Raw genomic sequence first — 24288 nt, 5'->3', positions numbered from 1 at the left:
CCACAAATTTCTTTTTTGTGCCCACGAAGGCCAATTTCCAAGTTTCTGGTGAATATTCCCACTCCTAGTTATATTCCAACCACAGAGAAGGTTTCAGCTTGCATAAGTGCCCTGAGATGTCAGCACAATAGGCTAACATGCTACACAAGATGAATTTCTGAAGATTGCTGAGGGAAGCCTGCGCTTCTGCTCTTAATCTGAAAAGTCCTATTGTCATTCAACTGCATGAGAGCCCCACTTCAGCTTGGAAGAGAAGTTGCTGGTGAAATAAATTCATGTCCACCACAGAGCAATGCAAAAAGTCAATAATTTACTGGATGGCCTTTAATGAAGCTTGCTGCTTCAACAGCTTCATGATGGATGAGTTATATTTTTTCAAACATTTTCTTAGCAGCAAGAGTGTGACTGATATACAAAATTGTAAAGTCATACGTCATTAAGTGTAGTGTTTTGGTTTCATGTGACCAGACTACTATTCTTAAACTTCACTGACTTGATACTATCCATGTAGATTGCAATACACCATTCCCACTGAATGTGGACATTTTGTACTGCTTCCTAAAATGTCTCTGTAGTGCACACTGTCACAGCTTTACAGCACAGCTAGTTGTCTTCAGCAGAATCATAGGTCTGACGAACCTTAGGAACTATGTCACACCAGGCATGCTGTTTGACTCATCAAGTTGAAACGCTAAGTGCTGATTTTTTAAAGTACTTGCTCTCAGACATCCTGAACCATGTCACTAATGTCGGACAAAAAACAGTTTTATTTGACAAAAGTACTGTTTTCAGTTTATTAGGTGCGACAGGCCCTATGATTTTTGAAACCATATCTACTGTGCAGGGAATTATAAGATTTTCTGCAAGGGTCTGTGCTTTACGTGATCATGTGATTCATAAAGATACCACCTGAAAAGGACATTTTTATTGATGTTGCTACTTTGAAAAAGTGGTGTTGAATTTTTCAAGCTCCTTAGTTTTCTCTGGAAAAAAAAATCCCTATTAATGGCTGTCTAATTTCTAAATATTACCTTCTTTGAAGGTGTAATACTCTTCATAGACTGCACATTATAGCTTAGAATCATTTGATGAGAAAACGTAACATATTTCTCATTGTATTTGCACAATTTTTTTTTATTTTATTAATGGAGCAACTTGCCACTATCCATTCCACAGAATGTTCTATCTCCAGTCAGAAATGAGCTTCAACAAAGACCTGAGTAACTTATGCAATACAGGTGCGTGAGGAGCAACAGAGCTTTTAGTCCTTAGCAAGTAGAGCCAGTCTGGTATTACAGTTCAGTGCCACGTCTTGTTATGATCTGCATGCATGGATACTTGCACTTCATTGGTGTCCAAGTAACATTTTTTATGGGCCTGGTGCTGTTTTGCATTCCAGGAACACATGCAAGTATAGCTTTAATATTGTGTCTTTTTTCTATTTTAGCAGATGCTCCAGCAGCTGCTGCACTGCTAGCTGTGCTTCTCAGATTATAGTATTATGGTGGCCTTAAAGGGACATGCTATTGCAGAGCTCATGTTGTGTCTCCATTTTTAACTTTTTAAAAATATACACTTATTTTTGTAACATTTTACATTTTTTCTCTGACTTCCTACAACAGCCTTCTCTGAGATTCTTTCACAGTGCTCCTCCCCATCTTCCTCACTTTAGTGATTGTAACCCACAGCTTGGGAATCTGTGGTCTAGAACAAGAACATCCACAATTTATTCCAACAGAGGGGCACATTGGCAACTTGCTGAGAGCCCAGAAGAGATGCATAATAACGTGGAACAGATCACAATCTTGAATGTGCAGGCGAACCCTGCAGCATTAAGGCTGTAGCGTGCAGTGATATATTTTGATCTGAGCAGACCAGTTACAAAATTAAGCATTGCATGCTGGGACCTGTATGTGCAATTCTATCTTCCAGATGACATCATTTGTGGTGTATGGTGTAAGACACCATTCTCCTACTGCTGGCCTTGGAATACCTGATTTTAGGGCCTGTACTTCTCTGACAAACAGAATTAAATATTGAACATCATGGATAGCTCAGTGGTTTGAGCATGGGCCTACTAAACCTAGTGTTGTGAGTTCAATCCTTGAGGGAGCCATTTAGGGATCTGGGGCAAAAATGTGTCTGCGGATTGGTCCTGCTTTGAGCAGGGGGTTGGACTAGATGACCTCCTGAGGTCCCTTCCAACCCTGATATTCTATGATTCTGTAAAGTTTCAAAACTGCATGCAGGACTTTATTCATGTGACACCCACATCAGTTACTAAGACTGACACATCTAAAAATCCCCAGTAACTCTGAAAACCTGATTCCACCTCCTTCAACATAAATTCAAAATAGACTGTTTTTTATATTTGAGACATGGTATGCAATAGTCATGCATCAGTTGCCAGTTTCATGAGCATAAGCCAGAGCTGAAGAAATCACATCTTCTTTCAGGGTTATTTTGTTTATAACACTTGAATAGTTCTTTGCAATGCTGCCAAAGTGATCCTGGCATTGTGCTATCACACAGTGAAGGATAGATATATAGTAGAGTAGATATTTTGTTAAAATATGAATACAAAAGCCAGAGTGCTTTCAATTTTTTAAATCAATGTAGAGCTTTCAATGAGACATCAAGTGGCTTCACTGGCACTTGATAGAAGTACAGATGTATTTTTTAGATGGCTGAATTGGTATTTTTGAGTAAAATGATTCAAATAGATAAAACATTATGGGATTTTAGTTCTAGCAGATTCTGACTCTTGTGCAGGAGAATAATTTAAAAAATATTCTGGATATTTGGATTGTTCTCAACAAAATGTAAAAGGTCTATTTATAAGGGACTACATGTACTGCTATATGTACTGACCTTTATCAATTGGCCTTGTAAACATGCAACTTCTTCAAACTTGAATGTATTTCTGCAACATTAGGTTTGATGTGTATGTTCTATACACTTAAAAATTACTTCCAACACCAATTTTCAGCTATTTATTCTGCCATTTTACATTGTCACAAACATTTTGTTTAACCACCTATATAATTTTTTGTTGCAGAACTTTTATAAGACCGAACTGAATAAGGAGGAGATGTATATTCGCTATATCCATAAGCTATACGACCTGCATCTAAAGGCACAAAACTTCACAGGTAATTGTTGGTACATACAACCTAGAAAAAATATTTAGAGTTAGATTTTGACTTATGCCCTTTCACAGTCATAGTGAGGTCATAGGCAATAAGACATCTCCTTTAACCTCTTTGCAGGTCACCTGGATCTTAGATCCAGGCAAGTAAAATAGGAGCGGCTATTTGCCAGCTTACTTTCCCCAAAGCAGGTGAGCAGGGAATATGCAGAGCCTTGGCTCTATTTCACACACTTCCCCTACGTGCTGCCCAGAGCTGTGCTACGTGGGGTAGACAGTAACAATATAAGGTAGCAATGAATTTATTACTCTTTCCCACCCAGGAACAAGTAGGATTGAAAGACGTAATTGTGATTAAGCTGTCTCTCTCTGAGTCACAGTGCCTGTTGGGTTGGTGTGGCTTACAACCCACCCCAGATTGTGTCTCCAGTCACAGTTTAGCCCATATTGATTCACAAAACTGACTTGGAGTTTGTCGTCAGACTCTCCCGGTGTGGTGCTCTGTTCTGTTCAATGTTGATATCAATCGGCTGCGTGCGTGTGTTGCCTCTGTGTACTGCCCCCACTCTGCAGATCGCTGACACAGCAGATCTCGAGAGAACCCCCAATGACTACAGACCCGGGCCAGCTTTATTGTCAAACGAAGCACAGTAATAGTTCCCTCTAGACTCTACTCTACAGGACATACTACGAATATGTGCCCCTGGCAATGGACTCAGCTCAGTCAGTGGCGGGACTCTCCACTGCCCCCTAGGCTGGACACAGACATCCACTCAGGGGTGCATTCTTATACGGAGGTACAAACAAGTTACACATCACTCCTGATGTATTGAGGTGCAACCCCTCTACGTAGCAAGGTACAACCCCTCTACATAGTAAGGTGCCGCCTCTCACCTTGTACATGTTGGTTCGAGCAAAACAACTCTTTCCATCATATTACCCTTTTGGCCCTGTCATTGGGATGGGTCAGCCTGTTCCTTGTTATCTGTGTGGAGTGTACAAGTATGCAAATGTTCTGATATCTGGTGTCCAGTACCTTTTAGGTATGTCTCTTTTTGCAGCATCAGCCCTTTCCTTGCCAGCTTCTGTGAGCAGGGCCTGCCTTTGGCTCACAGCTTAACTTTGCTTTATGTTAGCAAAGTCTTGACCATTACTTTAGTTCAGGCCTTAGGCCCCATACTGGGCCTCTGATAAGGGTTTATGTTTCAGGGCCTCATCTTACTACAGAGTTAAATGAGGCAACTCCTGGATTCTCATTCTTTCTGTTTAATAATTTAAAAAGAGTGTGAAGGGTTGGGCTGGTCAAATCAGATGTGTTTCTGCACTATGGTTGAATTACCAGGGCTTTTGAGCCTTCACGTGTTTCTGTCATGAATGAAGAATGGAAATACCAAAGTTTTCTTTCCTGTTCCGATGGAGTCCTTTGAGCGAATACAACTAGGACATGTATTTCCAGCTGTACTCCATACACTCCTGTGATTCCATGCAGATAAGAAAAAATAGGACATTTTGTATTAACACATTTAAATTGATTGTAAAACAGAGAGAGTTTGGATTTTATCCAGTGGTGTATTTCCCACTGTTTGGCACCATTCATTCATTTATAGATTTTAAGGCCAGAAGGGACCATTAGATCTAGTCCGACCTCCAGTTCATATATCACGGGCCATAGAATTGTACCCAGGAAATTGATATGAGGTGCTGGTTCATAATACAATTATATGGTCACTTCATTGACCTGTTATTTTCTTAAAGACATTACATAATTGTATTCCAAAATCTAAGCTTCTGTTTAAAAAAAAAAATCATCTTGCCCTTATGGTTTCAACAATACCCTTAAAAATGTGAAGGAACGTAACCAGTGCAGTTATGTCTGCCTGAGTCTTCATGCATCTTATAGATCCATTGTTTCAAGCAGTCTGAACTGTGTCAATTCATCTGAATGGGGAATTAACTCTGAAGCCTGATATGGTCATTTAAATGTCAGTGTTGTTAAATATATTGCTATTTGTTTCAGTAGACACAAAAGATAATGTTTATCCGTTGTTGTGCATATGGCATTGGATGCCCAACAGTGGTATTTATCATTGTTGGGCAAGTAGATGCTATAGAGAAATACTGGAGTGGGTAACAAAATATTCTTCTTCAAGTAGATGCAGCTGTGTATTCTACTTAAATATGTGCACACAAAGCACTCCAGAGCCAAATACATTTGCTTAGCAGTACCTGCTCGTTCCCTGCAGCTCCCATTATTCCCTCAGTTCCATCTCACAATCCTTGGCTAGAGCTGAAGCTCTGTGTGGTGTTTTTACCTCATGCTTTCAGTCTGTTTTCTGATGAATTTTTCTTGTGTATAGTAGTTAGGAGTATCTTAAGTTAAGTTTAGTGTTAGTATAGTATTAGTTACAGGCACTGGCTGCCCTGTGCAGTGACCTCATTGGGGTTCAAGAATTGCCAGTTGTGTGTGGGGGCCATCCCCAACAGAGATCCTCACATGAGGGGCTTGTTGTGTCTCAGTGAAGGACACATTAAAGGCAGATGAGGTACTGGTAAGTCGTTCTCAAGTGGCAAGTATTTCATGATCCTCAAGCCCAAGGGAGGGATGAGACATGTCTTCAACCTCTGCGATCTCAATAAATACATCAGATACATGAGATTCTGTATGGTAATCCTAGCAGCTATCCTCCCCATCTTAAATCACAACTACTAGTTTTCTGCCCTGGACCTTCAGGACACTTACTTCCATATAGCAATCCTGCCAAGCCACAAGAGATTCCTTAACCAATACATCATGCTGCTTTTTGGCCTGTCTTGCACTCCCTGGGTTTTACCAAGTGTATGATTGTGGTAACAGCATACCTCAGGAAGAGGAGAATTCTTATCTTCCTGTATCTCAACCATTGGTTATTGAGGGCAAGTCCAAAGAGGAAGTCCTCTTTCATGTTAATTTCACACTACACTTAGTTGATCATCTAGGTCTCATCCTAAAAATTGGGAAATTAAGGTTGGCTCCAACTCAAAGAATTGAGTTCATTGGGTCCCTGCTTTACTCTATGAGCTCAAGAGCATTTCTGCCAACTGAGCAATTCCAGGCAATTCGCCACCTATGTCTGGAGCTGCAATCTCAACCTAGGCCATATGGCTGCAGATCCACAGCTAGTCCAATATGCCAGACTACACCTTCATCCTCTTCAGAAGTGACTGAAGTTGATCTATCATCCGATTCATCATCCCTTGGACTGGCTGGTCCACCGATCCTGGACTCCTTATGGTGGTGAATGATTCAAGATATTGTGTGCCAGGGCATTCCTTTTACTCAGTCCCCACCAACCAAGACTGTAATCACCAATGCCCCCTTAATAGGTTGGGGAGCACATCTGGGATTGCTGAAAGTTCCAGGTCTGTGGTCAGAACAAGAACAGAACAAGATTCTCTGAGTATCAATGCCCTGGAGCTTTGAGCCATCTACAGTGCCTGTCAGACCTTTCAGGATCACATCATGGGCTCAGTGGCACTCATACTTACCAACAATACCAGTGCAGTGAATTACGTGAACAGGTGAGGTGGGGAGAACACTCCAACATGGCATATCAGGAAGCGATTAGGCTATGGCAGTTTTGCATTGAGGAAGACGTTACTTCCACAGCCGATCATTTCCCTGGGATACAGAATCACCTGGAGGATCACCTCGGATGAAATTTCTCCCTGAATCATTAATGGTCCCTGAAGCCAGCGTCCTGGAGTCCCTCTTTGCAGTTTGGAGCATTCCGACGATCAACCAGTTTGCCACGAGAGAAATAAGAAATGCTATCTGTTTTGCTCTCGAAGGGGTCTTCGTTCAGGCTCTTCTAAAATTAAAGTAACTCTGTGGCTGCACCCTAAGATTTATCCAAGGCAGTTTCCCAGTTTCACTTGAACCAGACTATATATTTATCAGTGTTCTTCCCCAAGCTGCATTCAACTCCAGAGGAAAAATGTCTTCATATACTAGATGTCAGGTGATGTTTAGCTTTTTATCTGGAGAGGACCAAATCTTTCTGCTCCTCATCTCATTTGTTTGTTTCCTATGCAGAACAAATTGAGGGTCAAGTGGTCTGTCATGAAAATAGGGGGAAGAGTAGCAATCTTTATGTATGCAGTAGCTTAAAATCCCTCCTTGGCAGCTGTACTGGATTGCCTTACCTGTCAGGGGCTAAGCAGTTCAAATAACCTAGTTGGCACCTGACCAGAAGAAGGACCAATGAGAAAAGAAGATACTTTCAAATCTGGGAGGGAAGGATTTGTTTGTTGTTCTCTTTTGTTGTTCCCTCTCCAGGAGGGAGAAGCCAAGCAGGTAGAATATCTCCTGAAAATATACCCGATATAATCCATCTAAAACCACAGAAATTGTAAGTAGGGCAAGGAAATGCGTTAGGTTATCTTTTGTTTTGGCTTGTGAATTTTCCTATGCTACAGAGGTAGTTTTAGTCCTGTTTTTGTAACTGTGACGCTGAGCCCAGAGGGGTCTTTTTATTGCTCTATAAAGTTACCTTCCATCCTGATTTTGCAGGTGTGATTCTTCTTTGTTCATTTAAAAAAAAAAGTTCTTCTTTTAAGAACCTGATTGATTTCAGTGTTCTGAAGACAAAGGCTCTGGTCTGTGCTCACATTGCTAAGGCAACTGGTTGGTATATTATTCTCAAGCCTCCCCAGAAAAGGGGGTGAAGGAATTTGGGGGAATATTTTGGGGGTATAGGGATTCCAAGTGACTCTTCCTTGAATTTTTGTGTAAATCACTTGGTGGTGGCAGCAATACCGTCCAAGGACAAGGAAAGGAATTTGTGCCTTGGGGAAGTTTTAACCTACGCTGTTAGAATATAAGCTTAGGGGGTCTTTCATGCAGGTCCCCACATCTGCCCCCCTCCCCCCACTGAGATCAGAGTGGTGAGGGGAACCCTGACATGGTCTCTTCACAGACAGTCTTTAGGTGGATAACTTCCTGTGTTTTGACAACATACAAAGTAGCCTGAGCTATACTGCCTCAAGAGGTGTGAGCTCATTCCACAAGAGCCCAGGCAATGTCTATGGTATTTCTAAGTGACATTCCTATATTGGACATTTACAGGGCTGCAACTTGGTCTTCTGTGCATGCTTCTACAAACTACTATGCCATTATTGCTGCTTCCAGGTCAAATGGCAACTTTGGGAAGGCAGTCCTGCAGACTCTGAGCCCCACCTCCTATTAGTTCTGCTTTTGGGTCACCTTAGTAGATTACATTGCTACGTCTATTAAAAAAAACCCTGTTACCTATCTGTAACTGTTATTCTGTGATGCAGATGTGTATTCCACAACTGACCCTCAGTCCCTTCCGGATCTGAGTTTATACATCTGAAGTTTGATGTGAAGGAACGGAGGGGCTTGGGGTGGCACCCCCCGTATAAGGCTAGGGGCAGGGCTATGGCCACAAGATGTGAGCACTGCCCCTACTGGTGCTGCTAGATAAAGGTCTCCAGCTCCAGTGTGCTGGGCATGCACACACCTGTTGCCGGCTCAAAGGGCCCGAGGCGGAGCAACAGCAGGGTTCGTTGCCTGGTGTGCGTCGCACTAATTAACACACCAGGGTGGAGAAGCAAACCAAGTTTATTTGAGCTCAAAAAAGGTGCCAGGGAGAAAAAGCATTCTCAAATCCTGCACACCCGCGCGCAGGCGGGGTCCCAGCATTTATACCCCCTTGTTTGTGTAAGCCTTTTGTTAGGTTTTCCCCCTCACCCCTCCCTTCCCAACAGCAGTTACTTTAAATATTACATTTCAGCGTGTTAAAAAAGTTCCCATTCGCATATTTATCTATGGCCTTCACAGCACAAACGCATGCAGATTTTCCTCCCCCTCCTCCCTGCCGCTTTTTGCTGTTTCAAACTGTCCTACAGCTGCAAGCTGAGACAGCTGACAGTTACACATTTTGCTTGCTGTCTGTTAGCATCTTATGCTGTGAACTTTAACCAGCCTGGAAGACCTTTGGTTACCACTTTGGTTTATTTAGGCCTAGGGACACCAACACACCTAAGTAGAATACATGTCTACATCGCATCTCGAAGAACAGTTCCAGGTAGGTAACTGTTTTTTCAGTTGCCTCACTCCGAATTTTATGTCACATTAGCCTCTGTCCAAAATGAAGAAGGAAATAGGAGATCAATCACTTCCCCTGTACCAAAATACTTTGGGTTTGCAAAATCCCAAACTGACCTTCTGTCGTATGGGTACTAGAGGCCTCAATCCAGCTGACATTGACTCAGCCAAAAAAACGCCGGCTTTTCTTCTGTAACTTGCACGTTGTAATTATGAGGGTTCAATACCAAAACCTGTAGTACATAAAAAAAGTCATTAGGAGACCAGTTGGGCAAGGTGGAGTTGTGTGGGGTACATGGAGTTTGGACTTCCTATGGTACAAAAGAGAGAGGATTTCTTTAACTCCACCATACCTGTCTGGCCTCTATATGTTTAGTGTGTCAGAGGATTGGGAAGTTGTATTGAGGAGTTTTTTCATGACCTTGTTGTATAACTTCAGGGACCTTCTCATATAATTTGGGCATAATGACCAACTAGAGATATATGGTTGCCACAGACATGATTTTTGTGGCGTAACTGTGACTTTTAGTTTTTCACATAACAGGTTTTAATAACCCACTGAGCAAGGCATGTCAATGGATCCTTACACACTAGTTTCTATATGTATGTCCAGTGTAGTCTGAGCACTGATTGTGACCTGATTTTTTTTGTTTTTAAACAATTCACTTCTTATTTTAAGCAATATTTTGCTCAAAATAATGCTTCCATGGCAGTTTTTCATTTTTCTATAGATTTTTCTTTCTTTCTTTTCTTTTCTTTTCTTTTCTAGCATTTGCAATCCATGATCCTTTTTTTTTTTTTTTTGACTCTCAGTCAGTCTTATTTAGTACTACGTGATTAAGGAAGAGTTGGCCTCAGTCCGTGACAAAGGATAGAAACAGTCCTTACATTGAAAAGCAAAGGTTCATCTAGTCCATTCCTTTGCCTTACATATTGATGTTCAGTGAAAAGAACACACATAAAAAGGTTAGTTTAACCTTGACTCTCGTCAGTTGCCTGAGGACAGGAAGTAAAGTTTACTCTCTTACCTTCTCTTACCAGCACTCCAGTATGTTACACTTTTATTTCATCTAGTTATATAGTTTTCTTCCAGTGATGCAGGCAGCTTTCTCTTATTCTCATTTATTTTATCTGCCTTCACAATATGATTTACAAGACTGGTTCAAATTCTAATAATTCTTGGTGAGAAAAGGCCTTTTTAATCTATCTAGCATAAATCTTTCCTTCAACAGCTTCCAGTCATGGTTATACGTTTAATCCCCTTGTGGGTAGAATATATAATGTCCTAATTCCTTGTGTGTCCCCTTCAGAGACCTCAAAACTGGAATGAGATAACCTTTCAGTTTCCATTAATTGCAGAAATGTTTAACTCTTTGAACCTTTCCTCTTCAGACAGATTTTTCCATATCGTAAATCAGCCCCTCCTGTTTGCTTTCTTTTGGTGCATGCCAGTGGTGTTAATAAGATACTTATATACAGAGGTCAGGGGCGGCTCTAGGCACCAGCAAAGCAAGCATCTGCTTGAGGCAGCCCATTTGCAGGGGCGGCAGAACCAACAGGGGGCTCTGGGAGCTGTAGTTCCTTGGTTAGCTCCCTGCCTACAGAGCTAGCCCTGGAGCAGGGAAAGAACTACATTTCCCAGCATTCCCTTGGCCACTACCAACTGGAAAGGAAGGGGGGGACCTCATGCTGCAGCGTGTGCTGTGAGTGGAGAGTTGCATTGTGAAAGGTAGGGATACCATACTTTAACATTCAAAAAACAGGACACACTCCACGGGGAGGGAAGCCCCACCCTGCCAGTGCCACCATCCACTCCCTCCGACTGCCCCCCACAGAAACCCCAACTCATCCAACCCCCCCCACACACTCCCTGTCCCCTGATCACCCACTCCTGGGACCCCTTCCCAACTGCCCCCCAGCACTCCACCCCCTATCTAAGCCTCCCTTCTCCTTGTCCCCAATTGCCCCCTCCTAAGACCCCCCCCCCAACTTCCCTCCTAGGACCCCACCCCCTACCTGTCCCCTGACAAACCCCTGGGACTCCCAGGCCTATCCAACCACTGCCTGTCCCCTGACTGCCTCCCTGAACCCCTGACCCATCTAACCCCCTGCTCCCTGCCCCTGACTGCCCCCGAACCTCCGCTCCATCCAACCCCCGCTCCCTGTCCCTTGACTGCCCCCCAGCCCCCTTACCGTGCCACTCAGACCAGCATGTCTGGCTCCGCGCCGCTCCAGACATGCTGCTGCATACATGCTGCCATGCTCCTCCGCAGAGCCCACAGCCCCCCTCCCCCCACACACACACACGCAGCACCTGCCTTCCAAATTTGAACACCTCAAAATTCAGGAGTGCTCAGGGTCAATTTGGGCAGGTGTTATTTCATTTCTCCCAAATCAAATATACTGATCCACTGTAACTTGCTGTAGAAAAAGTAGGATAAAATTGAGCAAGAAATGCTTCCCAGTGGTTATTAGGACTGGAATTGCTATTTTCAACAGCCATTGCCTTTTTTTTGTTTGTTTGTTTAAAAGGAAGACCGTGATATTGCATTGGCAAATTCCCCATAGAAAGAAAGAGTGGAACAAAAGAATAATAAAGGCACCTCAACTTTTCCTCATTTATGGAGGACAGTCTTATACTTTTCCTCATTTATGGAGGACAAATGGATCCAGATATCCTCCAATCACACAAGCTGAAAATTGTTCCACTTTACTGCCGCTCTGTAACCATATGGGAAACCAATCCTGTCTGTGTTCTGTGCACATCTAAAATTCCTGCTGAATGACCCGCCCTGGGAGAGAGTTACCAGTGACCCAGGGCTGCGGCGGAAGGAGAATGCAGGTGGGAGGGGGAGAGCCCAGGGCTGGGGCGGCAGGAGGTGTGAGTGGGGGGCACTGGTGGGGGGAAAGGGGGAGCCCAGGGCTGGGGTGGCAGGGGGTGTGGGTGGGGGGGAAGAGCCCAGGGCTGGGGCGGCAGAGGGGTGCGGGGGGGGAGCCCAGGGCTGGGATCGGGGGCAGCCAAAATTTTTCTTGCTTGGGGCGGCAAAAAACCTAGAGCTGGCCCTGACAAAGGTGAAAGTAAGCTGGTACGGGCCGGTACGTAAGAAAAGGAGACTGACTGAGGGAGGGAGAGAGAAGCCTGCTCCCTGCATAAGAATAGTTTAAACTCAGCTGTTCCCTGATGGTTCAGCCCCCAGGGCTAGGTTTCTGGCATCCTTGTTAATTTCACTCACAGTAGCTGGGGGGAGGGGGTCGAGGGGAGGGTTTGTATGACCATGGCAGGGGCAGTCCTTTTCTGCCCCCGGGATGAGGGGATCTCTCCAATACTAATATACACAACAAATACAAGCATTTGGCTGCACAGCTTAAATCCAGAGCTAATAAAAGCAGGTGGAAGGGGAAAACTCACTGTCACATTGGTTTCTCAGCTCCTCCCTCCCCCTCCTCCACCCAGGCTGCAGACAAGGCTCTGCATTCCTCCCTCTGACCCCCAGCAGGGGTTCTCCTCTAAGCTCTAGCTGCAGTAGGGACACTGGCTGAGATGCCTGCTGCTGCTGCCTGCAAAAGAACAGTTTAAACTCGGCTATTCCCTGTGCAGTTCAGTGCCCAGAGTTAGGAGCCATTTCTGGCATCCTTGTTCATTTCACTCTCAGTTGTTGTTGGGGGGGGTGTGATCATGGCAGGGGCAGTTCTTTTCTGCCCCTGGGATGAGGGGATCTCCTAAACACAATCAAAATCAGGAACCATTTCCAAGTTGAAATCTATCCCATTCCCTCCCCAGCAGAGGATCATGGTTGTGATGTCCAAACTGCTTGCAGATCCTCTTTGAAATGTTACTGTTTAAAAAAAAAAAACACAAAAAACATGGAGAACATGGTGGAAAGATGTGTCATGATGATTAGGGTTTATTTTGGGCAAAGCAATTTTGCTAAAGCGACTAAAGATTCACAGGGAAAGCAAATAGCCCCCATAGACAAAACCACAAAGGGATTGGAGGGGAAAACTGAATATTCAGGGAAATTATTGTGCCTCCTTTGAAAGAAATAGTAGTTTTAATTCCAATCCACCCTCTTTATATATTGATTTAAACACCTGAAATGTCCTTAGGACATCGGGTGCAATCTCAGATCTCTTTTTGTTTTGTCCTGCCCGCAGAGTGCAGAGGCTAAAATTGACAAAACTTTCTCTAAATATCTTGTATATTTCATTAAGGCTATTCCAGTTGTCCTTCATTCACCCCTGACTCTCCCCCACCCCAACCGGGCTCCCTCCCTGGCTGGCTGGCTGGCTGTGGTTTTTGCCTTTGTTACTTACTCCTTGGCAGACCCAGCCCAGTGGCACCTGCTGGCTCTCTGCAGGCAGCAGCCCACAGGGGCCGGTTGCTGGGGTCGCTGCTGGTCAGTGGCAGGCTGCAGCTGCATTGTTTGTGACACATACATACACATACACATACATACAGTCAGAGGTGAAAGTAAGCCGGTCCAGTCCAGTCCAGCATACCGGCAAGAGCCAGTACGCCGTGCTGGACCACATCGACTTCCACGGCGGGGATTGAAAGGGCTCTGGGCTGCCCGCCGCTGCGGGCAGCCCAGAGCCCTTTAAATCCCGGCCACGGCTCCGGCGGCTGGGCAGGGGCGGGGATTTAAAGGGCTCAAAGCTCCCTGTGGCTGCGGGCAGCCCAGAGCCCTCTGAATCCCGGCCACAGCTCTGGCGGCCGGGCTGGGGCCAAGATTTAAAGGGCTCCGGGCTTCCCTCAGTGGCAGGAGCTCTTGGCCCTTTAAATCCCTGCCCCAGCCCCACAAATCTCGGGGTTCCCCCTGGCGGCCAGAGCCCCGGGCCCTTTAATTTGCCCCTGAGCTCCGGGGGGCTCCCAGCCACCTCTGCAGCTGGGAGCCCCTGGTTGATTTAAAGGCCCTGGGTGTCCCAGCCACAGCTGGTTCCCCAGGGCCTTTAAATCTTGAGAGGCCACATCCCTTCCGGATGAGGCCACGCCCCCTCAGGACTCCGGCAGTATTGGTAAGTCCTGTAAGTTACTTTCACCCCTGCTTATATACAATACAATATATCCAAGAACTTGCAAATATAGATTTGTACTACAGAGATCTTCTAAGCTAAGGCTTCCATGATAGAAATTGAAAAGGAAAGGAACATTTTCTTTTAGTGTGTATTTAGATTTAGTAGTTTGTTAGCAATAAAGAAGTCAAGCTGTATCAATCTTATAGCAATTAGTTTTAAATAAAATTATAAATAAATCTACTGAACATCTTAAATATAAAATTATATGCAAAAATTATATTAAAATATCATTTTTTGAGTTTCAAAGACAAGCACTCAGAAGTTAGGAAATGCCAGAATTAAGGTTGCCTTTGTACTTCAATCACTACACGTCTTCCAAATCCTACAACAAATGAAGCAGGGGGTCCTACAGACAACAGTTTCTTACACTTCACAACCCTTATGCATTCCCATAGCATGGTCCATCATGTGCACTGAATGAGGCAGAGGAAAAAAATAGTATGTGATCATGTAATTAAAGACTGTATCCTAATGCATATATACAGGAGGGCGAAATGAAGATTGCACAAGCAACCTTAATTCTAGCATATCCTAATTTTTGATTGTTTGACTTTGCAACCTTAATAATGTTCTTTTTACAGAATTTTGTGTGTGTGTTTGTGTAATTTCCTAGGTTTTTAAAAAAGCAAACTGAAAAAACAGATTCCACTATGGGGATCATCAGCTGGGTTAGAACCTTTAGATCCACAGCTCAGTTCTTGCCACTGAAGCTAACAGTAACTGATAGAGGATGACAGCTTATTACTGTTATGTGGACCAGCAGTAGAGGGGAATGAGACATTGTGCCAGAGGGTTTCACTGATACTTTTGACAGAAGGGAAATATTGACTCTTGGGTTTCATTGCAGGCTGTAGGGGAATGTGCTCTAGTGGGCACAGATCCTTCTGCCCTCATTCCTCCCAGCCCTGATCCCTTCTGCCCTGTACCCTTCAGCCTGTCCCTGTACAAGTTCTGTCTTTTTACCCCAGCTCTTCATGCCAGTGACTCACCACCACCTTCCAGTCCTAGTTTCCTTGTCTAAACAGTGCCAGTTTCTGCTCCTCCTCTCGTTTTCCAGTTGTTTACATACCCTTCTCCCACACTGGCTCCCTGTCCCAGTTCCTCTCCTGTTTTCCCCCCTCCCCCAGCTCCCAGTCCGTCATCTTGTACAGCCACTGTCCTTTTCTCCCTCCCTTTCCTGGCTCCTAGTCTTCCCCTTTTCTCCTCAGTCTCCTTGACCCTCTGCTCTTTCTGCCCCCAAGTCCAGCTCCTTACCCCTCTGCATTCTAATCAGAATTTTCCTCCTCCTTCTCCATGCTGCTGAGGGAACATTGAGAGCACAGGAGAGACAGTCTCCCTGCTCTCAGTCCAGGTGCCTGGCAGCAGCCAGGATTAGCAATTGCAGGGAAAGTCCTGCTCAGCCTTTGCAGTGAACATGCCCAGCGTAGATGGAATCTTTGGAGAAATTAGGTGCTACACTCTAACAAGTCTCTACTGAGCATCTGACAGTTTTCAGTGTCCTATAATTTGGCCATTTTTTCATGGGGATGGCAAAAGGCACATATCTGACACACAGGCCCATCCCTCTGCCAAACTTCACGTCCGTACTCCAAAGCATAGCAGACCTAGAGCTTCTCAGCAAAACAGTTGTAAGAACTTTTTAACATGGGCAAAACAACATATTTTTCCCTAATCTCATTCTCAGTAATGACTGGACCATTTTTGCTAAAACTTGCAAAAATATTCAGCCTGAGGCAGAACTTGCAAAACTTGCAAAAATATTCAGCCTGAGCATAGGAAATTTCATCCCGGGCAGTTAAAGTATGGCAAAGTTATAAGCAACTGAATACAGCGTATTATTGTGGAAAATACAGAGCAACCTTGTGCTACCAGCTCCCCCTATAATGATTTAGGTAAAGTAGTCGTTCTATGCAGAGGTATAACTTTTATGAGAATATTATGGTAGGTGCTGGTTTAAATAACATGGCTTTTGAGGTATTTTATATTTTTCATGTTTACATATAACACTTTGTAACTTGTCTGACAGAGGCTGCCTACACACTGCTGCTGTACGATGAGCTATTAGAATGGTCTGACCGACCATTGAGAGAATTTCTAAACTATCCCATGCAAACAGAGTGGCAGCGCAAAGAGTATCTTCACCTTACAATCATCCAGAACTTTGACCGGGGAAAGGTAAGTGTGTTTGATTATTGATTTTATCTTGAATGGTTAGTAGGATTGTAAAATCCCCTCCAGTTTTGCAGTGTTTGTTTCTTATATCCAGGGAAGTGACTGCCATATAAAAGTGAGCATTTGCCATAAATTACCACACATGGTGTCTGAAATACTGTTGATTAGGACTTGCATAGTGCTGTTCAAATGGAAGTCTCAGGGAACTTTACAAAAGATAGTATCATTTTCCCCATTTTACAGATGGGAAAACTGTGCCACATAAGGACAGAAACATGCTGAATTCACACAGATCAGTGACTGAGTTGGGACCAAAACCCAGGTCTCCTGACTCTTAGGCCTGTCCTCTATCTACAGAACCAGGCTGGCTCCCTTGAATAGCAACTGCAACAGCAGAAGTACTACTAATAATATTTCAGATGCTGCTGTTGGTAAGTTTTAATGGTGACCATAGTATATTGTCATTATTCAGAAATCTTATCCCAAATTAGGAAGAAACCATAGCTGATTGGTCTGAAGACTGGCACAAATATTCCCTACCAATATTATCTGGTTAAAAATTATACTCTGCTTAATTTTTAATTAAATCTCTCTCCTCGATAATTGCTACACAAGTACAGATAGATACACTGTAATTTTTTTAACTGGTGTAATATCCATGTAAATTTTTGTAAGTAGCAGAATTAAAACTAATGTTCAACGCTGGTTAGCAATGAGTCAGAAACAATTTAAGGATATTCTGAGCTTGTGAAACTGAAAACTTGTTTTCAACCAGATTGTTCCTCCCCACCCAAAAAAATTCAAGGAAGGAATATTTTTCTTAATTTTTCTACTCTTTTATATGTAAAATACATTTTATATCAGAACATATAACCAGTCTAATAAATCCCATGTACAGTGCTGGAGGAGATGGATATCACTTCATTAGTGATCTCTACCTTCTGCAGTGGCACACTGTGTCTTATCTCAGATGATTCCTTTTATCTACTAACTCTGGAAATATACGTTTTGATGCCTCAAAGAGTCCAGAAGTTTAGTTAGGGAGTTTTGCCCTTATCAAGGTACTGCAGACAGTGGGTATTATGTTCAAGTGTGTTCAGTAACTGGGAGTGCAGTTCAGTCAGCCTACAAAGAAGGAGCTTTAATAACATATTGTGAATTGTCACACAACAGGTGTTGTCTGTGTTATATCCTTGGGGGCAACAGCCTGCCTCATATTTGTTGGCTACTGGGAAATTGTAGCAATAATAGAAGATATTTGGAAAGCTATTTGAAATAGCCACAAAGCATGATTCCTCTCTGTGTTGAGTATTTCTATAACCTGTTTGTCTACAGTGTTGGGAGAATGGCATCATCTTATGCAGGAAGATTGCAGAGCAGTACGAGAGCTATTATGACTACAGAAATCTCAGCAAGATGAGGGTAATGTACCTGGGTGCATTTTGGTCATTCATAATAAGGAGCTCCCTTTTGATTAGAGTTTAACAAAATGATTCTTAGCATATTAAGTTTGGCCTTGTAAGCCTAATATGACTAGTATGCAATCCTTACCTTTGACTCTTATTTGTTCCCTATAATGTATATATCAGAAATGGCCAAACTTACTGACCTCTGAGCTGCATATGACAATCTTCAGAAGTTCGAGAGCTGGGGTGCACCTACCGGGGCTTGGGGCTTCAGCAGAAGTGGGGCTAAAGCTCTGAGCCTCGGCAGTTGCTTCCCACAGAGCTGAAGCCCCGAGACCCCCTTCCCAGCTAGGCGGAAGCCAGAAGTGACGCATGTGGGGGGCACATGGGTTCACATGCCTCCCCCTTCCCACCCCCGATTTTTTCCAGGGTTTGCTGGCTCTGCACAGTCACATGGTGCCTCTGGGTCCCTCTCCTTGCATGGCACCTGCTGGAGCCAGCAAGCTGGGAGCTGCGGCCATAGGGAGAGGCAGTGGCAAACAGCTGGGAGCTGCAGGGAGAGCTGCTGCTTTTGCTGCTGCCTCTGCCCATGGAGCTAACACCTGGGAGATCTAGGGAGGGACCCCTGAGGGTAAGAGGGGGTCATGCTGGTGGGGGAGGGGAGCAGGTGCTAACTCAAGCTGTTGCGGGGGGGGCTGAACCTTTAAATTGTGTTCCCACTCATGCTCAGCAGGCACCAGTCATCTCTGGCAGAAGCCCCTACCCCCACCACCCTGCCACAAGGCAGAAGTGTCGAGCCCCCTCTCTCCCCTGTCTGGGTAGGTGAAGAATGAGGGGGACATGAAAGGTGCTCCATGAGCCACATTTTACCTGTAAAACAGCCGCTGGTTGGCCACACCTGATGTGTGTGTGTGTGTATATATATATAAAGTATTCTGGAATATATGCAGAATAACAGTAAATGGATAGATTTTCAATGCTTCCATTTTGGGCAGCCATCCAGTTGGACTGCTGCTGCAAAACACTTTTAACACACGAGTGAGTACAAAGCTGTACTTTTGTTGTATTCATATTTCTAGCTAACACTATACACAATCACTCTGTTATGAGCAGCCACCCACCTTCATTATTCTAATTGCTTGAAAAGCAGAACGATGGATCATTAGTTCTGTATAAATATTTTTCTGAGAACCATGATTTTTTTTTAAATGACAATTTAACAATTCAGAACCTAAATGAGGGTTTTGTCCTCTTTCCTATTAGAACCTTCCTGTTCCACTAAAAGGTTTTTTTAGGAACTCAAAAGCATATTTAATATTTAGTTTGCTCTATTGGACAGATAGAGCCACACATAGAAGAAGAAGCAGCAAATTTGGTATTACAATGAAAATTTTGCCCTTAGTAATGCCTAGGGCAGCAGATTTGTCACAGCATTTTTTATCAAAAATCATAGAGCAGACACAATAAATTTACTAAAAGTCACAGGTCACTAAATTTACTGTGACTGCTCCATGATTTTCAATAAAACATGTCGTCCTCCTCCTCCTCACTCTGACAGTGGGGCACAGACCATTCGTAACAGCGCCCCTCTGCCCAGACATCGCAACCCTAATCCCGGCCCAGTGTGGAAGGGAGGCTGGGGGACGAGGAAGAATAGAGAGGTCACTGGGATGGGGCACCACATTACAATGGAGGGGCAGCCAAACCTCAACAGCACTGCAGCCCCATGCACCAGGTCCCAGTGCCGCTCACTGAAGTTTGGCCCCTCCATCTCCTCCTACCCCCAGTCATGACAGAGGGGCAGCTGGGCCAAACCTGACCAGTGCTACAACCCCGCATGCCAGGTCACAACACCCAGAGTGGGCTGCCAGGTCCAGCCCTGTCAGACAGGAGCCACCACTGCGGGGTGTGTCACGGGCACACAAAAAAAGTCACAAATAATGGGACGATTATGCTACCTGACACTTTTTCCCATCATGACAAACCTGCATCCCTAGTCTTGCCTGTTTAATTGGTTCTTGACATATCTATGTTGTGAGTATCTGAAAGTCTGAAATGCCAAACAGTCGTACAGTACATATGCACTGTTGATGTTAATCTGACTTTGTATAAAACTGAGGTTTCTTCAAGTAATTTAAGGAGGGCGGCAATTAATATTACTTCCGATTACATTTCCCCCCAAAGACTTCAATATTAGCAAATTAACAAAATTGTATCAATAATTGACTAATGTTGATCCTTTTTTTAAATCACTATTTGTAAAATATTGACAGAGAGCCTGTCTCTTGAATCACATCAAGAAAAACAGGAAACTTTGAAACCAAGTCACTTTGTGCCAATATTTTGAGTGAAACAACTACTGTATATATTGGTCAAAGAAGGGATTTTTATAAATTTTCTAGACTGAAATTTTGAAAGGATCCCAAGGAAGTTAGATACTCAGCTTCTATTGATATTAAATTAGATTTGGGCACCTAGCTGCCTTGGGCAGGATTCTTTGAAAATCCCAAACCTTAATGCCCTGTGCTCATGAAAGTGCCCATATTATAGCTAAATACTTGAGTAATCAGCAAAATACTTGGGATTATGTTTCAAATTGGGTGTGTGGGGAGGTGTCTGTGTGTGGGTGTGTGTATATAATAAGAATGGAGATGGTAAATTAGGAAGATTAAAGAAGAAAAATGTGCACATCTTTATTATTCTAAGAGATTTGTGTGTTGATTTTTCACCCGAAAACAATCAAACAAAAACAAAAGGTAATATCTGTTCTTCCTAAGTGAAAATAACGTCACAAAAATTCTTGGAAGCTTTCAATCCACTGTAAAAGAGTTCTTCTTATTGCTGATTAGAACTGAAAAAATGTGATTCTAATACCTTGGGGCACTGAGCAGCCTCTTCTCTGTAAAAGCTTTAAGTATAAAACATATATTTCTTTTTCTCAATCTTATTCAGATGATGGAAGCTTCTTTGTATGATAAAATCATGGATCAACAACGTTTGGAGCCAGAGTTTTTCAGAGTTGGATTTTATGGGAAAAAGTTTCCATTTTTCTTGAGAGTGAGTAAATTCAAAATCAATTTTATGCACTAATTCTATTAGTCATGCTTTCATTCATCATCTCTTTCCCTACTTGAGAACTGGATTATGTCTTATGCCAGTTCTTCCTTTGTAGGAGATGGAAAACTACAGGTGTTTTATCTAATGGAGTAGCCTCTTAATATTCTTTTAGGGAAGTGAGATGTTTGTTTCCACAGAGTGGACAACAGCTCCTCCAAAACCATACATGTCTTGAGCTCCAAGTATGTCTCGGCATACTAATGAGAGATCAGGCATCAGCTATGGGATACTAGGGGAGCAATGCTTCCTCAAGAACCTTACTCCCATTTTGTTTTTATTAATGATTGCCCAGAAACCTGTTGGTGAGAGTTTGGGAGTGGGGTGGGGTCTACTGGGCAAAGGGGCAATTGTGGAAAGTAATCAACACCGCCCCTTTACCAAGTACAGACTAGGGATAACTTTTTCAGCTATCTATGCCTCATTTTGAAAAGAGGCTTAGATACTTAGAATCCTAAATCCCATTGACTTTTAGTGAGACTTAGGCTCTGAAGTGCCTGAGTCACTCTTGAAAATGGAACTTAAGTGCCTTTGAATATTTTTACCCTAGTTTTCCCCTTGTGTTGACCCAGCTGATTTAACATTATTGCTTGGGAAATGGTGAATGTGCATATTTACTCCTGATAATTTGGATAAAATCCTTTACTATACAAAGATGAGGCCCTGTCTTAAGTCCTGTGCCCTCTGCCCACAGGTATAGGAAGCTAATGAAGAATTATTTCCATAGCACTTGTAGGTATTAGCACAACCATTGTAAACAATCAGTGCTGCATTGGGAATTCCAGCATTCCAGCGCTGCATTGGGAATTCCATTGGCATTTGATGATTTACGTGAGGTTCATGTTGCACACACAAATGTTTAAAAACAGCCAAGCTGACCTGGTAGTGCAGGGGAACGGTGAGTGGTCATGTGGAAGATTCAGAGTTGGAGCAGGCTCAGTTACCCTCATTCTCTCTTCCCCTCTAAGGCAGGACAGGCAGAATATATCTGCGCAGTCTTTAGAGGAAGAGGCAATAAGGATGCATTTTGAAGGTTTCTTATCCCTTCCCTTTCTCCAAGGTGCATATCTATAAAGCAAGATTTTGGACTAACAAGCAAAAAAATTCAGTACACCACTCAAAGGACTTATGACTCTCCTGTTGCCTTCACCATCCATTACTTTACATTACCTGTGCATACTTTCAGCTAGTAAAAAAAATGTTTGCCTTTCAGATCACGGCTTACAGAAATATGTAATGATTAGATTTTTCAGAATGCCTCAAGCAATAAAATGTATTTTATATGACACAATTACATTTGTTTCCTTTTGACTAAATCACTTTTTCCCTCGATATGTATTCGTTTTCTGCTTTTGCCTTTTGTTACTTACCTTTTCCTTTGTTCAGCTAGTGCAATAAGCATCCCCAAAAGCTCTCTTTTAAAAGTGTGTGTCTTTATTTATTTAATGGTACCCAATTATTTTCATGTAACTTGCTCTGCTTCTTCTGTACAGAATAAGGAGTTTGTTTGCCGAGGACATGACTATGAGAGATTGGAGGCTTTCCAACAGCGAATGTTAAATGAGTTCCCACATGCCATTGCTATGCAGCATGCCAATCAGCCAGATGAGACAATCTTTCAGGCAGAAGCACAGTGTATCCATACTTTCAACAGATCATACTCTGCAGTTAATTTTTGCACACTTCTTAAAAATATATATATATACTGTTACAGCCAAATTCACATATGATCTAATTCCACTGAAATAATTGGAATTAGAAGTCAAATTCTTTCCTGATGTAACACTTTTTATTCATAATTTCTTCAGGTAAACTATTTCCAGTCATTCTTCTCAATGTTTTTGTTTCTTTGTTTAAAAATCCTTGATAGGAGATCACTGGTTAAACATTTTGATTTCATTTAAATTATTTTGCAGAACTTTCAGACTTGGAGAACTAGTTTGTCAGTTTAAGTTGCAATACTTCTAGTTCTTGATTTACAGAGCATGGCATCATAGGCTATGGGTGAAATCTGAAGGAGTATCCATTGTTAAATATTTTAATTTCCATATACTAGATAGCTGCATTTTAGAGGTAAATGTGACTTGTTAAAAGAAGTTAATGGTCTGGAAGCTTAAGGATGTGAACTTTCAGAATTTTTATTCCTTCAAGCTTCAGGAATCAGCCTGCTTGTTTTGCTGGTAACAAGCTAGTTTGGCCCTTAACTTTTTACACATAGATCTGCAGATCTATGCAGTGACACCAATTCCTGAAAGCCAGGAGGTCCTGCAGAGAGAGGGTATCCCAGATAACATCAAGAGTTTTTATAAAGTGAATCACATCTGGAGATTCCGATATGACAGGCCATTCCACAAAGGGACCAAAGACAAGGAGAATGAATTCAAGGTACAGTACTGTATAGTTTCCTGTGCTACTGGTGCTGTATAACATTGTTCATAAGATAGTTTATAGTTATGTGCTGAATGAAGTAGATAAGAGTAAATTAAATGGACCGTGCAAATAATGGTAAATCAAGTGTCATTTCCATACTCTTCTGATTTTAATTAAAATAAGGAAGACATAAGGCAAGATTGTCACTTGCCCTACATACCTGAATGCGTGAGAGTGAGAAAGCGTGAGAAGCCCCCTACTTACAAAAACTAGAAACTGTCCTTTTTCCCAACTGATTAGGTTTTGAGTAGCTTTCATCTGTAGTCCATTTAGAGAACAGACCAGGATATTATTAAAAACAGTATCTTCCACTCGTGAGATCAACAGAAATTAATAGTCAGTCCTAGACAGTAAAGGAGAAGATTGAATATTGTACACTTTTGGGTGGTCATTTGAGCAGATTTGGCTATTACCACATTTCTGTCATGCAATATCACAAGAATGAAGAAATCCATCAGTTAAAAAAAAAACTGCAGAAGATTTCACAAAACCACAGAAAATAGGGCAAGATGGCAAAAGCAATGTGCATTCTAGATCGCGTGTCTCCAAAAGAACAACACACAAAATAATTTGCTTTTGTATTTTGCAGAGTCTCTGGGTGGAAAGAACAACATTGATCTTAGTGCAGAGTTTGCCTGGGATATCCCGCTGGTTCGAAGTGGAAAAACGTGAAGTAGTGAGTATGAAGAGATCTGTTAATAGACTCTTGCTTCTGAGTTCATTTTGGATACTGGGTTAGCAACTAGGTTACTTCTTTATATGTACAGCATGTAATAAACCAGATTTAAAGATTTATTAGTAATATCTAGAGTTGCTAGTGGCAGGAATCCATCTCA

At 42.8% G+C, this 24288-nt stretch overlaps 1 protein-coding gene across 2 annotated transcripts in view; it reads left to right on the top strand.

Moving 5' to 3' along the window:
- The window catches only part of DOCK4 (dedicator of cytokinesis 4), a 394664-nt gene that overhangs the window by 341462 nt on the left and 28914 nt on the right, over window positions 1-24288 (top strand). For both annotated transcript variants that reach the window (XM_039507024.1, XM_039507017.1), the window contains 7 exons: window positions 3059-3152; window positions 16357-16505; window positions 17838-17924; window positions 20861-20965; window positions 22516-22657; window positions 23241-23407; window positions 24042-24128. In XM_039507024.1, coding sequence (XP_039362958.1) covers window positions 3059-3152; window positions 16357-16505; window positions 17838-17924; window positions 20861-20965; window positions 22516-22657; window positions 23241-23407; window positions 24042-24128 — 831 coding nt within the window. The remainder of the gene's footprint in view (window positions 1-3058; window positions 3153-16356; window positions 16506-17837; window positions 17925-20860; window positions 20966-22515; window positions 22658-23240; window positions 23408-24041; window positions 24129-24288) is intronic.

The sequence above is a fragment of the Mauremys reevesii genome, linkage group 1, assembly GCF_016161935.1.
Source record: "Mauremys reevesii isolate NIE-2019 linkage group 1, ASM1616193v1, whole genome shotgun sequence".
Classification (NCBI taxonomy): domain Eukaryota; kingdom Metazoa; phylum Chordata; order Testudines; family Geoemydidae; genus Mauremys; species Mauremys reevesii.
This window is presented reverse-complemented; position numbering and strand designations above follow the sequence as displayed.